This window comes from Malus domestica, chromosome 07, assembly GCF_042453785.1.
Source record: "Malus domestica chromosome 07, GDT2T_hap1".
In the NCBI taxonomy this organism is placed as follows: domain Eukaryota; kingdom Viridiplantae; phylum Streptophyta; class Magnoliopsida; order Rosales; family Rosaceae; genus Malus; species Malus domestica.
In genome coordinates this window covers 14,435,213-14,452,451 of record NC_091667.1, presented here as the reverse complement: position 1 = coordinate 14,452,451, position 17,239 = coordinate 14,435,213, and the positions used below count along the sequence as shown (strand labels likewise).

General features: G+C 36.5%; 2 protein-coding genes across 3 annotated transcripts; both read left to right on the top strand.

Moving 5' to 3' along the window:
- The first annotated feature begins 840 nt into the window (after nucleotides 1–840).
- On the top strand, nucleotides 841–6,333 carry LOC103436085 (protein GRAVITROPIC IN THE LIGHT 1). 2 transcript variants are annotated; one of them, XM_008374496.4, is made up of 3 exons: nucleotides 841–1,192; nucleotides 1,314–1,374; nucleotides 4,768–6,333. In XM_008374496.4, the coding sequence occupies exon 3, from the start codon at nucleotides 4,831–4,833 to the stop codon at nucleotides 6,097–6,099; it is 1,269 nt and encodes a 422-aa protein (XP_008372718.3). In that variant the 5' UTR covers nucleotides 841–1,192; nucleotides 1,314–1,374; nucleotides 4,768–4,830; the 3' UTR covers nucleotides 6,100–6,333. The 2 variants fall into 2 exon arrangements, with proteins under 2 accessions (XP_008372718.3, XP_008372719.3); XM_008374497.4 differs by having other exon boundaries at nucleotides 908–1,192; nucleotides 4,761–6,333.
- Nucleotides 6,334–14,342: 8,009 nt separating this feature from the next.
- Nucleotides 14,343–14,861, top strand: LOC139197721 (uncharacterized). The gene has a single exon (XM_070825673.1). The coding sequence runs from the start codon at nucleotides 14,343–14,345 to the stop codon at nucleotides 14,859–14,861; it is 519 nt and encodes a 172-aa protein (XP_070681774.1).
- The last annotated feature ends 2,378 nt before the right edge of the window (nucleotides 14,862–17,239 follow it).

The window sequence follows — 17,239 nt, the reverse complement described above, 5'->3', positions numbered from 1 at the left end:
TGGTAAAATTGGAAAATATTCTTTATGTTGAAATGTCCAAAATAACCATCAACACAAGTTAACAAGACACATAACTAATTTTGAATAAAAAATTTAACAAAATTTAGATGAGTTAACAAATTAATAATTTCGAAATTACTATGACATATCGCAAGTTTTAGTTCATATGATAAATTGAAAAAACAAAAGTGTGTAAGTTCATATGTCTTTTCAAACAAATTTATTAAATTTCTCTTGGGTGCAAATAATTTAAAGAAAATGGGTTGAATTGTTGGAGTTTACCCGGCCCATGTTAATTTTGCCATACAAAAACAAACCCCATACTTGCAAGTGACTTTTTATAACAGTGGTAGAAATATGTTGAATTCTTGCATGATGATTTTGGTTCAAATTTCTTAGGTGATTAATCTAACAAAATCTATTGACAAGATATAAAATAATAAAAAAAACCCACATTTTTTTTCTTTGAATACATGGATAAATTTTTACACTATGGGAAGATAGAGTTTGGCTAAGCCACACAACCTAATTTGGTATCGAATTCATCATTCATGAAATTTAAACCTAAGATCTTACTTCAAAGTAAAAAGAAATATCACCATATCATAATGCTCAGTGGCCACACTTTCTTTTGAATGCTAATTTCTTGTCAAACGATGAAAAGGAATAACAACACCCACCATAGTACTCACTACGGAAAGGGATCCATCCCTTCCACCTAATTCACAAAGTTCGGAGATCGGATCATTGAAATTTGATCAAACAGTTAAAATTATTATAACTTTTAAAGTAAGCCTCTATTTGTATAACTTTTAAAGTAGGTTTTATTTGTAGGCGTTAGATCAAATTTCAATGGTCCGATATTCGAACCCGGTGGATTAGAGGAAGGGAGAGGATCCCTTCCAATGGTCCACAACACTTTCTTTTGCTGATTTCTTATCAGACGGTGAAAAAATTGCGTTTTATAGAAACCGAAACGGTAAGACAGTGGTGGAACGACCCCAAAGTTTCCAATTAGGGTTTGCAGACCCCTGATCCAACACAAACCAGTTACCAACACAGCAATTCGGAGTTCCACTGTGGGAGACAACGATCCGAATCACAGCAAGCAATCGGACTATTAAGGTTAGGGCTTCGAGACGCCTCAGGCTCGCGATCTCCGTCGAGGTAGAGAGGAGGATTCTTGTATCGTGTAAGTACAACTGGTTATGGCGATCAGCTGAAAATTTGTGCAAAAAAAAGAAAAGAAAAAAGGAATTTAGTGTTATTTGAGTGATTAGTGTTGTTAATTTGGGATTTGTGCTCTATTTTAGGTTGAAGGGGTGGTATTATGTTTGTTAGATGGAATCTGTGCCAGAGATGTGGTCCTGATAGGTAAGCAGCTCATGCTCCATATATATATATATATTTATTTATTTTTGAAATTTATGTTTTGGGTTCTTTTTTCTCCCGATTTAAATATTTATCTAGTCAATTTCCAGTTTTGTTCATAGATTGTTGTATATACCCTTAATCTGATTTTTTTTCGGTTCAAGCCACTGAGATTTGCACGATGCTTTTTGGTGTGAACCATGTAAATTAGCTGACATATTTCTCTTAAAACAAAGCTGACTTTTTTAGGACTATTGCTTGTAATTTTCTCCTAATATTCTAGGAAGTATTTTGGGTGATCATATAATTTGAACTTAATCGTCCTTCAGCTCTTTATTATGGCACAACTGGTCTTATTTATACTTTAACTTAAGATTTACATTGATTTTGTTATGGGTTGTTTGTTTTGGTATTCAACCTTCTCGCCATTTTCGTGTCCTGTCTCCATTTTTTGTCGATCATATTGTCAAGTGTAAGGGCAATATCAGGGACCATCTTAAAATGAAGATAATTTGTATCGTGTAGCTCTGGGAGAATTAATTACATACGCATTAAAAGAAAGGTGCGATGTGAGCCTTGACTAGATTCCCATGGAAAAATAATTAGCTGAACTAGATTTCTGCATTAAAACGATCACACCTTATATTAGTTAGCATTTTTCAAGCCATCAATCAACCAATGCAAAAGAATGGTAGATGCATATTGAATCATTTGTGCCAATATTGTAAATGTTTACAAATCTAGCCATTTTTATTAAAGCTTCTTGCATAACATTCCCCATGCTTTCTTCAAGATAACTTTGAGCAGATTCGCTGCGTTCACACTTCACATATAAGGTGACAGTTCTGAATTGAGACCGTTAATGTAGAGTGTGGATGTATTTTCATATTTATCCAGTTCCTATGTCTAAGTTATAGGTACACTAATTACTTTGTTGCTAGAACATGAGCAAAAAAGGTTAAACTGAGTGTGGCTGGGGATCTTCATGTTTTGACTCATGCGAACATCATCACAGTTCTGTCAGTTTCTGAAAGTAAAACAAAAGCAATAGTTGAGTAGAAGTACTTAGATGGACTCATACAAAGAAGTGCTTGCCAAGGACATTAGTACTTCTACTGGGTGAAATGTCAATTTAGTATACATTCTGAGTTGAATTTTGTTTTCTGATACTACCTCATACATGTCAATGCTTCATAAAAGTGCCCAAATTCTGGAATCTAAATTTGTAATCTAAGACAGGTCAGGACATGATAGATGTTAGAGTTGTCTATGTGTAAGCAGCTACATTTTAAAATTTGAAGTAGAAAAGTAAGAAGAGTTTATGGCATATTTTCTTTATCAAGGACAAAAAACCAAAGTATTTCCAGTTTGGTAGTTTCTTCTTTACAGCTGGTCAGTTGGAATTTTGAGTTTAGGAGAAACCTAAGAGAGTCGGAGATTGAAGAGGTGGCTGGTTTACTGCAGAAGGTGGAGTCCGTACGGCTGTGCCATTCTAGAGAAGACAGGAGAAGATGGAATTTAGAAGGTTCTGGCCAGTTCACTTGCAAATCCTATAACTCTTTCCTTTGCAACAATGAAGATGTGCAACACTTTCCCCCTTTCTCTCAGATATGGAAAGCAAAAGTGCCCCCAAAAGTCAAAATCCTTGTGTGGCTAGTGGCACTCGGGAAGGTTAATACTTGTGATCAAGTCCAAAGACGAATGCCTTTTGCATGTTTCTCCCCCCATTGGTGCGCTTTGTGCAAATCCGGGGAGGAAAGCGCCAACCATGTTTTCCTCCATTGTCCGTATAGCATTCAACTTTGGTGGAAATTGCTCAAGGAAGCTGGAGCAAGATGGGTCACCCTAAAGGGCTGTTTTGAGCTCCTAAGCACTAAGTTCGAAGGCCTAGGGAAAGGGAGGAAAGCCAAAACTTTGTGGGGATCTCTGTTGATGGCTCTCTTGTGGAACATTTGGTTGGAGCGTAATAAAAGAGTCTTTGAGGATTACAAGGGGGTGGGGGTTGAGGAGCTTTGGGATAGAGTAAAACACTGGGCAGCCCTTTGGGCTTCGGTTTCAGTGGAGTTTAGAGATTACAATTTCTCTTATATTTTTAGGGATTTGTTAGTAGCCGTTAATTGATTCAGTCTAGCTTTTCCTCTGTTCAGTTAGTTTTCTTTAGGGGTCCTTGCTAGTTTTCTTCTAGCTCCAAGTGGATATCTTTTCCACGTGGTTTACTTTTCCTCTTTTGTAAATTCTTTCATTTTATAAAATTCTTTCGTTTCCTTTCAAAAAAAAAAAAAAAAATCTTGGTTAGGGATTCTTGCATGGTTAATTTTTATTCTTTTTATTTTTATTTATTTTTATTTTTTATTTTTTATTTATTTTTTAAATTATAGTTGTAAAGTAACAAATGTTTAATACTGGAAGAAGATAACTTTGTGAAGTGTCTATTGAATAGAATGGTTCATTTTGGTTTCCAAAAGAATGTTGTTATGTTGCCTTGAACGGTGCTTTTTAGAATGAGTCGAGGGAGTAGGCATTATTGGTAGAGAGGAAGTAATAAATTGGAGTGGGCGTTATGAATGTCACAATGAATATGATTAGGAAGTTTTGTGGCAAAAAGGAGATTCATTGGCTCATTATCTAGTCCGAATTGGTGAAATGATAGAATCCGTAAAAATTACTCAACAGGTCCTGGAAGGAATTCCTGGGGGACCCTAAGAGAATTTAGAAATATGATACTTTGATAGAGAAAGGAATCCAGAATGGAATGATTTGGAATATTGATTTTTACTAGTAAAAAGCCATTTCCTATATTTGAATTGCCGAAACAAGAATGTAAGAGTCGAAGTCCCAAAGAGAGAATTCGGAATTTTTCTCATAGGGGATTAGAGTTGTTTTCCTTAGAGATGGAAAATCTGCCTGTGGGATTTATCAATTTGCAAATTCTTTTTTGGGTTAGATAAAAGAATGAAATTGGCTCATATTATGACGATTTCTTATATTCCTAGTGTGGCTGAAATTGATTGAAACTTTAGCATGGGCTCATGAATGCACACCTTTGGCTAATTGGATTTGATGGAGAGATGAACTGGTGGCTCTTTCCATTGTGCAAGCAAGATTGGTTGGATTAGCCCACTTTTTTGTTGGATGTTCACCAGATGTCTGTCAGCAAAGTTTTCTTCAGAATTCAACTCTTTAGGGATAAACCTAGAAACACATGTATTATTGAGCCACATTTGTTTTTTCTTCTTTGGTCAAAATTTCTTGAGCCATATTTGTAAATAAATTTAACAAAAATGTATGTTGGATTGAAGCACACAGCATTGCTGTCACCATTTTGGATAATTGCATTATTTTGTGTTACCACCTGACTTTAGATTATGCAATTTATACTTATGCTGAAGTTTGCAGGTGTTGTAGTATCGGTGCTTTTTCTGAAGAAAGTCAACTTAACCGCTCCTTTTGGAAGTAGCTATGCTACCCACTGGAGCAAGAGATACTCAACTTCGCGAGAGCAATAGCCAGAAGGTTCACCCACAACCCATGGAAGAGGCCATGAATCAGAATCCGGAAGCTGTGGAAGCCTTGATATCGAAGGTTTTCACGAACATCTCTTCCCTGAAATCAGCTTACATTCAGCTCCAAGCTGCTCATACTCCCTATGACCCTGAAAAAATTCAAGCTGCAGATAGACTTGTAATTTCTGAGCTTAAAAACCTCTCTGAACTTAAGCACTTCTACAGGGAGAACAATCCCAGCCCAGTTTGTGTTTCTCCACAGGACTCCCGCCTATCTGCAGAGATTCAAGAACAACAAATTCTGCTGAAAACCTATGGGGTTATGGTTAAGAAGTTCCAGTCAGAAATTCAAAATAAAGATGCTGAAATCCTTCAGCTTCAGCAGCATATTGAGGAGGCAAAACAGAAGCAAGCAAAGTTAGAAAAGAACTTAAAGCTGAGGGGCATGTCTACAAAAGAATCAGAAGGTTCCGCTGATGAGAATGGTTTTATGCCTGAGGATTTAACTCCCAATCTCTTCACATCGGTTTTTGAAGCTTCATATAAAGCTATTCATGACTTTGCTAAACCATTGATTAACATGTTGAAAGCAGCTGGGTGGGACCTCGATGCAGCAGCCAACTCAATTGAACCCAGTGTTGTCTATGCAAAGAGACCTCACAAGAAGTATGCGTTTGAATCTCATATATGCCAAAGAATGTTCAGTGGCTTTCAGCAGGAAAGCTTCTCCCTTAAATTGGACAATCTTACAGTCACCAAGGAGAGTTCCTTCCACCAATATCTTGCACTACGGGACATGGATCCGTTGGACATGCTTGGCCAAAATCCAGATTCTATTTTTGGGAGATTTTGCAGGAGCAAATACCTAGTAGTGGTTCACCCAAAAATGGAGACTTCGTTTTTCGGAAACTTAGATCAACGAAATTATGTAATGGGTGGGGGGCATCCAAGGACTCCGTTTTACCAGGCTTTTCTAAAACTGGCCAAGTCAATATGGCTTTTGCATAGGCTAGCACATTCTTATGATCCTCGGGCTGAAGTCTTTCAGGTCAAGAGGGGGAGCGAGTTCTCAGAGGTTTACATGGACAGTGTGGTGAAGAATTTGGTAATGGATGAAAACGACGAAAAGCCTAAGGTTGGTCTGATGGTTATGCCTGGGTTTTGGATTGGAGGTAGTGTGATTCAAAGTCGGGTTTATCTCTCTGGCGTGAAGGTTGCTGAATGACAAGCCAGTTCACGGTGCCAATCAGTGCTCACATGGGTATGCGGTGTGTTTTTTATACATGTCTGTTGCTTTCATAATGTATCGTTGTTGTTTGTGATTTTTACTTTGTATAATTGTTAAGATAAAATCAGCTATTAAACACTTGTTCAAACTCTCTCTCTCTCTCTCTCACATAAAAGGTTTAGTATGTGTTGAAGATCAAGATTCGGAATGATAACGAACTGTTGTTGAGTAGATTTTCCTTCGAAATGGTGACCAGGCGCCATGTGTTAAGCCTTTCTGTTCAGATTCGTAACCAGGATTAAAAAATTGATTAGTTAGCAATGGTATTTCTAGTATGCACCGGAATTCATGACTTGTTAGATCCTTAAGACATTGGATCCATACTTGGCCAATCCACTCTAAAAGAATTTTTTTTTTCTTTCTGCACACCCTTGTTAATTTTCGTTCCTATTTTGTTTTAATCATTCACCCCAAAAGTTGGAAATAGAATGTTGAGTGGGAGAAAAAAATGAGGTGTGAAAATCTTTTCTCAATTCTAATTAAATTAAGACTTAATCTTTGTCATTAGTAATCAACAATATCACCTCATTCAATGATGCATCGGGAGAAGTAAAAGTATGTTTTACAGAAGTGTCAATTTTAAGGTTACTAATTTGCAGTAATTATTATGTTGTGTCTGTAAAATAACTTTTATAATATAAAGAGAAATGCTAAAAAGACTCTTTTAAAGTAAAACTTTTTATAGTCTTTATATCACTTTATGTTTTGTGCACAATGTTTTAAATGTTGGCACGTGAATTATACATTTCTCTAATATAAAATTTCACTCGAAGCAAGAGCATGCAATTGCAAAGTATCTCAAGTAGACCTAGCATTTGTGTCGTGTTTTTCATGTTCGTATCGTTTTTGTGACATACCTGATTTCATAATAGGTCTTGTCGTGTAACATCTGTTAAAATGAACGCGTAATATGACCCTACCGAAACTCGACCCAATAATACTAACGGGTAATATGATCAAATCCGTTACCTACTAAAGAAAATATATATTTAAATCAATAAATAATCAAATAAAAAAACATAATACTAAATTAATATCTAAATATTATATTGTCACATAAATATTATTTTAAAACACAAGACACATTTATATTTTTAAGTATTACATACTTCAGAATAAGTGACTAATGGAAAAAAACATTGACGATAATTATGTAACCCAATTCTCTTCCCTCTACAAGTCCACTGGGGAGGCTGGGTACTGGGTAGCATAACAATCAAAAGAAAAAGGCAAACATATACAGAACAAGGGGAAGAAGACTAAATAGTTGATATCATCCCTTCCCATGAAGCTACGTTTAGTTTATCAGTGTTGTGATTATTGTTACTAGTCATATACCCACACGTTATACTTGTGTAATTAAATTTGGCTATTATTTGTTATAAAAAATTTATATCACTTTGTTTAGGGAAAAAGAATTTTTTTTTTTTTAAATCAAAATAATATTGGGCGTGGAACTTGGAAGGTGAGAGGGTTGAAGTGGGAGACGTGGGGTTAAAAAACCTTCATAATTGGACGTGGAACTTGGTTCAAGTTGTTTTCAGGAAAGGTCTTCCAAGTAATATTGGCAATGGTGTACAGTGGGTTGAATCCTCCATCTCAAGCACACAAACATATATTGGAAAAATCAAGTGGTTAACCTGCGCCAAAACATCTTCTAAAACTCATTTCTAGTATGCATTAAATTGATCAACTAATTGAATAATAACACCATCGATTTTAAGCTGTCATAGATTAATAGATGCATAAATGGAATATGGCATGATATTAATGAAAGCACCTAAATCTAACATAGCACGTTCAAACTTGGTATTAACAATAATACAAGGGATATTGAAACTACCTGGATCTTTGCATTTAAGTGGGAGCTTTCTTTGCAAAACTGCAGAGACATTCTCACTTACCTGTATCACTTCATTTTTTGAGATCAGTTCTCTTGTTGTACAAAGCTCTTTAAAAAATATAGCATAATTTGGAACTTGCTTTATTGCATGAAGAAGCAAGATATTAACTTGTACCTTTATGAAGGTTTCTAAGATATCTTTTTCACTCTCTTCTTTCTTAGATTGCATAAACCTGTGAGGAAAAGGTACATTTGGTGGAATGGGGTTAGAAAGAATTGCATTGGACCAACCTTACCTGAATTAGGTGGCGTATGGGCTTTAGAAGGCTACGGCAAGGTTTGCTCCTTCCTTTTTGTGGCCTTATCTTCCTACTCTTCTTTGGGTAGCAGTTGTTCGTCCTCTTTTTGGCTTTGTTTGGATGTTTTTGGTGTTGGCGATATGCCCTGAAAGTCAATCTTTGGAAGAAACATTTCAAGACAATGTCTGTATGTATAGATAACTCTAATACAACAAAAGGCAAAGTCACTCATTAGGACTATCTCAATAAACGATATACGTCCAAAATAGTGAATCCATGGACAATGGATCGATGGAAAAAGTAATCTAATGATGTTAGACTACAAAGACATTCTTCACATAACCATAATGTCCAAAAAGGTTCCTGGTTATAGGATTATCAGAGGGATACTGACAAATACATAGACCAGTACATACTATGTCCCTTTCCAATGAGAAAGATGGAAAGTCTCATGCCATTCGTGTAGTGACACTAAGACAACTATGTAGGTGCTCATTAAGGGAATGAGTTCACTAAAAATAATCGAACAAGAGTACTTGCATGGAGGTCTACTCACATGTCAAGCAAGTAACTCCACTAGTTGGAATAATGTAAGTAATCCTTTGATATGAGACATCATGGTTGTCTTAAGGATACGTTGCTGATCATTTGATAATGAGACGTGACCACATCTCATCTTGGATGTGTTCTATGCATTGTTGGGGTTAGTGATTTATTCTCAAGGGCATGTGAAGGATCAACAAGGGATCTTTAATCCTCGTTATGAGAGGAAGAATACTCTAAGATATGATTCGGGAATCTTCGGCCGAAGTATCAAACGTAATGATGGAAGGCGTTCCTACATGACTCAATTGAATCATATAACTAAGTATAATCACATTAGGGGTTTGACATTCAGTATCCATACACTAGTAATGCGATTGTGAGTATTGTATTAGAGAATGATCGAATTACATTGTAATTCCAACTGAATAGGTTCTCCGACCAAATTCTACATTAGCTTGGGTAGCCATGATATATAGTTAGATGTCACTCATGGCTTGTGGGTTCTTCTAGATGATTAAATAAGTAGTCATCAAAGAAGAAGGAGAATTAAATAAGTTTTAATTCAATAAGTGATTGGATAAATAATAATCAATTGGATTGGTACTAATCACCTCACTGCCTCACTAATTAGAACTTAAAACGATTGTACACCGATACACTCTTGTGGTGAGACAACTAAAGGATGATGGAATTAATTAATTGGATTAATTAGGTGTTATGATTAATTAGAAAGTCTAAAGAAATCATAAAAGTGATGAAAGATCATTTCGGGCTTAAAGAAAAGTTCGGGTTCATTTGGGCCCAAACCTATTGGGCCTTTTATTCAAGCATAGGATGAATCAAAATGATAAAAACCCAAAACCCAAAACCCAAATCAACACTTAGTGGCCGGCCAAGGATGAGGAAAGAAGAGAGAGAAAGTGTCAATTTGTTGACTTACTTCTTTTACCTTTATAAAGGGAGTTTAATGAAAAGGTTTCATTAAGGGTTTTTTGTGTGAACTTTTCAACAAGAGAAAAACAAGTCTCTCTCTCTACACACATACATAGCCGGCCACCAAAGGGGGGTATAGCTAAACATCTCTTCTCCTTTTGGTTATTCCAACATCCATCTCACTACACTAGTGGATGTGGATCTTTAGAGGTCTTATACTTTGGAGACTAGAGGAGAATCAAAGGAGTTCCAAATCTATCAAGGTGGAGGAGTCAAGGAGGGAGGCTAGACTCAAGGAGTTCCAAGAACAAAGAGCTTAGAGGTGGTCCATCCTTAGTCTAAAGTCTAGATCAAGAGGTATACAACTCAACCTTCACTTTGTTCTTCAATATTTTGTTAGATGCATCATATATGAACCTATGCTTCTTAAAGGGGATTTGCATGACTATAGCTTTGATAATATGTGATAATATGCTTCCGTTGCTTATGTATATAAATTTAGAATTGTATATGCATGCTAGTCACTAGAAATCCCACTATAAATCTCATTATTTCCCTTCATTTGGTTCAATTCCTACCTCCTTACCACTTCTCAAAGTGATAGCATTAGGGGTTTCAAAACTTCCATTTGGATTGGCAATGGTTGAACTAGGAAGTTTGCCTTGTTCTCTAAATTGTCCCATGAATTATGTTATCTGTCCAATTTGATTCTTTGCGTCCCCTATCTCTTTAGCTCTGTTTTGTAAACCCTGAGTCAAAGAAGTTAGTGTTTGAAGAATTTTATCATAATCCATTGACGAACCTTAATTTGGTTGGGATGGTTGTGAGGGAGGTTGTGGTGGTGCAAAGGGCCTTTGATAGAGCCTTGGAGGTGGCTGTCTATATCTGCCTTGTTGTTGAGTTTGTTAAGGTTCTCTCAACTTCATATTTGGATGATTTCTCCAGCTCGGATTGTAAGTGTTGGAAAACGGGTCATTCCTTAATTGATTTTAGCCTTGGTAACCCACGACATTGGAACTTTCCCATCCCCCATTTTCTATAATTGAGGACATTGATTAGTAGGATGTCCTTCAAAAGAGCACATGCCACATGTAGCTACACTTTGCACTTTGGACTGTTCGATAACCGGTGATATAAGAGTAGTGAGATTGAAGTTCTGAAATAGCAATTACCTCATTGACTTGAATTGGGCGTGCAAGTTATCTTTCTTCAACTCTTTCATATTGTTGTTCATTCAAGGCACGATTCACTATTAAAATCTTCCCAGCCAATGGGGTTTTGTCAACAAAATCACCTCCAGCTGAAGCATCAAGCATTTCTCTCTCAAATGGAAGTAGTCCTTCATAGAAATATTAAATTAAAATATCTTCCTTCATTTGATGTTGTGGACAAAATGCAACTAAAGTCTTGAAACGCTCATAATGCACTGGAAATGATTCTCTTGGGCCTTGTTGAATTCAAAAAATTTTCTTCCTCAAAAGAATGACTCTTGAAGTAGGGAAGAATTTCTCTAAGAATGCTTTTTTCATGCTTGCCCAAGAAGTGACGGTTCCAGGTGCTAATTCAAAGAGCCAATCTATAGCCTTTTCCAAAAGAGAGAATGGAAAGCCCTTCATCTTTAAAATATTCCCATCCGCATTAATAGGTGTCATGCTCGAGCACACTACTTCAAATTCCTTGAGATGCTTGTTCGGATCTTCCGTGGATAGCCCATGGTACTTGGGAATGTGATGCAGCAAACTAGACTTCAATTCAAACTCATCGGTTTTGTCTGGAACTGCCATAGGATATTGAATACAAAGGGGAACGACATTGTCCAATCCTAAGGCTGAAGTTCCTTAATTGTTCGATTGTCAACAACCATGTCTTGTTCTTCTTCTGGTTCCATTTCAGTTTCAACTTCAAATTCAGATACAAAACTAGAACTAGCTGGATTGAATTTTGGTTGCTTCCTCTTCTTTCTCAAAGTTCGTTCAAAATTGTCATCTAAGTCTAATATATTCTCACGAATAGGTTGAGAACTCTAAGTCATAACCTAGTACCTAAAACAAAAGAAAAAAAAACAAAATCAGAAACAAAAGAAAAGACACAAACAACAACAAAGGGGAAGATTAGCAAATTTGCTAATCCCCAGCAACGGCGCCAAAATTTGATGTGGTAGAAACTAACACACAAATTAAACCCTGTATATTATGCAATCGTAATACGAGTAAGTAGAGATCGTTCTATTCCGGGGAATATAAGGGATACTAATCAACACATATTAAACTAATAAAACTGAAAACTAAGTTAAACTAACAACAAAACAGTGACTGGGGGGATTTTGGACGAATTTAATTAAAACAAAAGTAAATGGCAGCAAGTAAATTAAGTTGTGAATGAAATATGGGATAGCTAAAGGATTCTTCTCCCCACATGAAATATATGCATACAAAATGATTTCCAGTTATTCTTCCTATAAACCATGAATGACAATGCCCTAAATTAACCGTGAACAACACTTATTAACTCTCAGATTTTCCTAAGTTTATTAAATTGATTGGACTTAGCGACGCAACCAAATTATTCTTCTCAAGTTCCCTAACTAAAAGCATGATAGAGATATATCTCGAAGAACATTAAGTTCTGTGAAAATCATAAGCATTGATGAAGCATTCATAACTATGAAAAGCATGATACTTCTGCCAAGGAATCATGACTAGTGACTTTTACTACTTGCAAACAAAAGTTCAAAACGATCAGGTGAAATTCCCTTATATTCTAGCATCAAATCCCTGCCTGCAAACTAAGCTTGCATCCTTAATAAATGTACAAGAATAAGTTTTATATAATGCATATAAGTAAATCGCATTCATATTTTATGAAACGATAACTGGATGTTATCAATTTATATAAAACATATGATTATGGTTTCGAATTCACCTTCAACTAAAAAGAAACTTAGTTATGCATGTATAACTGAAAAGAAATCTAAAATAAACATTGAAACTTAAAACAAAGAGAGAATCTGAAAATTCCAGCAACTTCAATGGATGTAACACAGGCGCGACGCACTTCTCAAACATTGCAGGACATTATATATATATATATATATATATATATATATATATATATATATATATATGGCATGATTGAATCCAAGGAGGAAGGGGAATAGGCATTTTGAATTATTTTAGGACTCTAAGAAATAGTTGGAGAGTGTTGGAATGTGATTAGGATTCTTTCCTGCAGCTGGAGATAAGATTAGATAATGTTTCACTCCAACAAGGATTCCTCTTTCTCATGCAATTCCATGTCTTCCAAGCCTCAACTTGAATTTCTCCAAAATTTAGCACATGTTTAACACCTTTTAAACACCAAAAACGTCCAACCCATATGCTATCCACGTATGCTATCCAATCCAAGTCCAAAACTGCTCCAAATTACTCCATTTGATCTCTAATTGTCAACTTTACGAACTGGACCTACAATAAAATGAAAATAACTTAAATCACTATAATAAATGGAAATTAACTAAGTAAATGCAAGGAGAAAGATGATCAAGAAAGAAGATTTTGGAAAGTGAAGAAATAAAGATAGCCATACACTTGGCAGAATGTATATATGGCTTAGATTGGCCTGATGATGAGATCGAAGCCCCAAAGTAAGTAGAATTTTTGTCTACAGAGCCCGACAAACTAGCACCTGAAGTCCAAGACCCCTTGGAAACCATTAATTTAGGAACTGAGGATGATCCAAGGCCAACATAACTCAGTGGCCTATTGGAACAAGATGATTGGGCAAAAATAGTTAACCTTTTGCATGAATTTAAAGCTGGTTTTGCATGGCATTACACATAAATGACAAGATTAGACTCAAGTTTGGTGGAGCACATGATGCCTATAAAAGAAGGGCAAGCCGGTAAAGTAAGCACCAAGGAAGATGTCTAAAGAAATAGAGGAAAAATAAAAAAAGAAATTGAGAAACTAGTAAAGGCGAGCTTTATAAGACTTGCAAAATATGTAGAATGGCTGGCCAAGGTTGTACCTGTATTAAAAGTTTTAACTAATGCCATTCGATGTTGCGTAGATTATAGAAATATTAATGAAGCAACCCCTAAAGATGAGTACCCTATGCCTATGGTCGACATGTCCATTGATGTAGTAGCAAAGCAAAAACTATTTTCCTTTATGGATGGAAATGCTAGTTATATTAGATTAAAATGGCTAAAGAAGATATACACAAAATAACATTTAGATGTCCAGGACATGTGGGAGCCTATGAGTACGTTGTCAGGCCCTTAAGGGCTAAAAAATGCTGGTGCTACATACCAGAGGGTGATGAATGCTATTTTTCATGATCTGTTTGGGCATATCATGGAACACATTGATGATATTGTGATGAAATCTATGATCGAAAAGCAGCACTTGGAAAATCTTAAGCAATTGCTGAGATTGAGGACTCACAACCTGAAGATGAATCTCAGTTAGTGTGCTTTTCGGGTAAGATCAGGCAACTTTTTAGGATTCCTGGTCCATCAGAGAGGTGTAGAAGTGGATAAGAACAAGGCCAAAGCTATAATGGAGTCACATGCACCCATCAACAAAGTGCAACTCCAAAGGTTGCTGGAAAAGATAAGGTTCATTGCCAAGTTGTTATGCAAAATTCAATCTTTAACCCCTTCGTTAAGGTTGAAAAACCAAGACAAGTTCAAATGGAGTCAAGAACACCAGGAAGCTTTTGACAAAGTGAAGATTTACCTAGCCTCTCCTCCAGTACTCATGCCTCCCCAGATGGAAGCCCTTGAAGCTCTACATTTAGCATCTGAGAAATCTATAGGGAGTTTGTTGGCTCATAATAATGAAGGAAGAAATGAACAAGCAGTATACTACCTCAGTAGGATCCTTACTGATGTGGAGACAAAATACACCCCAACTGAGAAGTTGTGTTTAGCCTTATATTTCACTGCTTACATGTTGCCCTGCCATATCCACATAATTGCCAAAACTAATGTGTGTAAGTACATGCTGTCCAAACCTATGTTAACTGGAATGATTGGAAAATGGATTCTAGGACTATCAGAATTTAGCTTCCAATAGGTGCCCCAGAGGGCGGTGAAGGGACAAGCAATTAAAGACTTTTTAGCTGAGCACCAGGAGCACCAAGAGTAACTAATCAATATCCCTTGTACTTTGGAAGTGGCTAGCATTTGGATCCCATCTAGTAAGACCAATTGGGGCAAGGAAGAATGGATATAGCAAGAGGTAAAGAGGATAACTAGCCTATGGATCACCCTTTGAAGGTTGTATTTTGATGGATCTTGCACACAACAGGCTGCAAATACTGGGATAATCATCATTAATCCACAAGATGTTCACCATTGTTACTCATTTCTCTTGGATTATGGTGATAATACCAACAACAGAGCACAGTATGAGGCATTGATCATTGGCTTAGAAATCTTACTGGAGTTGGGGGGGGCATATGAAATAGAAATATAGGGGGACTCTGAGTTGGTGATTAACCAATTAAATAGGGAGTATAAGTGTAGGCATATAACAATGGTAGGGTATTACATGGCTGCTAGTCAATTGTTGGGGTATTGGGGAAATGAAATTTCAATAAACCATATTCCTAGAGAACCAAACTTGGCTGCCAATGAGATGGCACAATTGGCTTCTGGAGTACATATCCAAGAAAAGTGCTTGAATTGAAAGTAGAAGTACAAGGGAGAAGTCTCATTTCCATCTTTGAAAAAGGATTTAGCTTGGATGTGATGGCTGAAGAGCCCGAAATGAAGTACTGGAGAACATCTATCATCAAATACTTGAGAAACCCTTCTCTCCCCACTAGCAAGAAGCTCAGACAACAAGCATCTAAATTTGTTATATGGGATAAGACTTTGTTGAGGAAGACCCTAAGACTCTTGTTGAAATGCTTGGGTTTGGAGGGTGATAGCTGAAGTATATAAAGGCATTTATGGAGCACACCAAGCAGGAACAAAGGTGCGGTAGTTACTGAGAATATATGGCTACTTTTGGCCAAAAATGGAAGAAGATTGTAAGGCTTATGCTAAAGGATGTGAGGAATGTCAAGGCATGAACCTCTTCAACATATACCATTTATGCCTTTAAATCCAGTGGTGAAACCTTGGCCAATCTGAGGGTGGATTATGGACTTCATTAATGGGCACACCTTCATAATTGTGGCAATTGACTACTTTACTAAGTGGGTAGATGACTTAACTATGAATACCATCAAGTCAGTTGCTATGAAGAAATTCATTGAGACCAAAATCTTACACAAAGATGGGGTTCCTGAAACAATTGTCATAGATAGAAGACCATCATTCATTTCAAGAGAGGTGGAGGAATTTGTAGCCTAGTTCAAGATATAGATGATCCAATCTAACCTTATTATCCCCAGTCTAATGGTCAAGAAGAAGCTAGCAACAAGATACTGGTAAATATCATTAAAAGAATGGTTACAAAAAGCCCATAAACTTGGCATGACAAGTTGGGAGGCACTCTTTGGGCCCACAGAACTTAAAAAAGAACAGGAACTATAACTACCTCTTATGCATTGACATTGGGGCAAGATGCTCTACTTCTTATGGAAATCAATGTGATTTTTGTAAGTATCTAGAGCCAGTTCGGCTTACATAGTGATAAATTTATTCAAGCCATGTGTCATGGGATTAAAGACTTATATGTTGCTCGAATAGAGGCTCTGAACAAGATCCAAGAAGGGAAAAAGATTATGGCCCAAGCTTACAATAAAATGGTGAGGTTGAAGACATTTGAGGAAGAAGAGTTGGTATGGAAAGCTGTTTGCCCTTGGGAGCCCAAGTTAGAGGATTTGGAAAATGGAGCCCTACTTGGGAGAGCCCTTTTACAATTAGCAAAGTGTTGGACAATGGGGCATATTATCTGGTAGATTTAGAAGGTGATTTCCATAAGCATCCAATCAATGGCAAGTACTTGATGAAGTATCATCCAACTCTCTAGGATGTTAGAGATTGTCATATTGATGAAGTATAGGTTGTGGAGTTGTTGTTTGGTTACTTATATTTTAAGCAGTTTCATTTGTTCCTTTCTTTTGATTGATTGAGCTCTTAATAGAAAGTTGAATGTAAGTAAGTAATTATTAGCTAAAGAATATCATAAACAAAAAAAGCTTTTATTAAAAATTGGAAAGTACAAAGGGTCTCAATTATAGGTTCACATCTTTGGATAAGGCAACTATCCTAGAGTGACAAGTCTGCATAATAGTAAAGATGCGGCCAGGTTCCTACATGGCAATATTGCGATTGGCAAGCTAGGACTCAGAGTCCTCCACCTCTTGACACACTTTCTTGACCTCTTCAATTTTCTTATATAACTTGCTGGAGATGGTCATTTGCTTGGGCTTTAGTGCAGAAAGTTGCTGCTCCAATTTGTTGATCTCTAAAGCCACCACCATGATCTAGTCCTCCATT

Coding starts and splice junctions, on each gene's coding strand:
- LOC103436085 (XM_008374496.4), top strand. CDS start 4,831: ATGCTACCCACTGGAGCAAGAGATACTCAACTTCGCGAGAGCAATAGC.
- LOC139197721 (XM_070825673.1), top strand. CDS start 14,343: ATGGAGTCACATGCACCCATCAACAAAGTGCAACTCCAAAGGTTGCTG.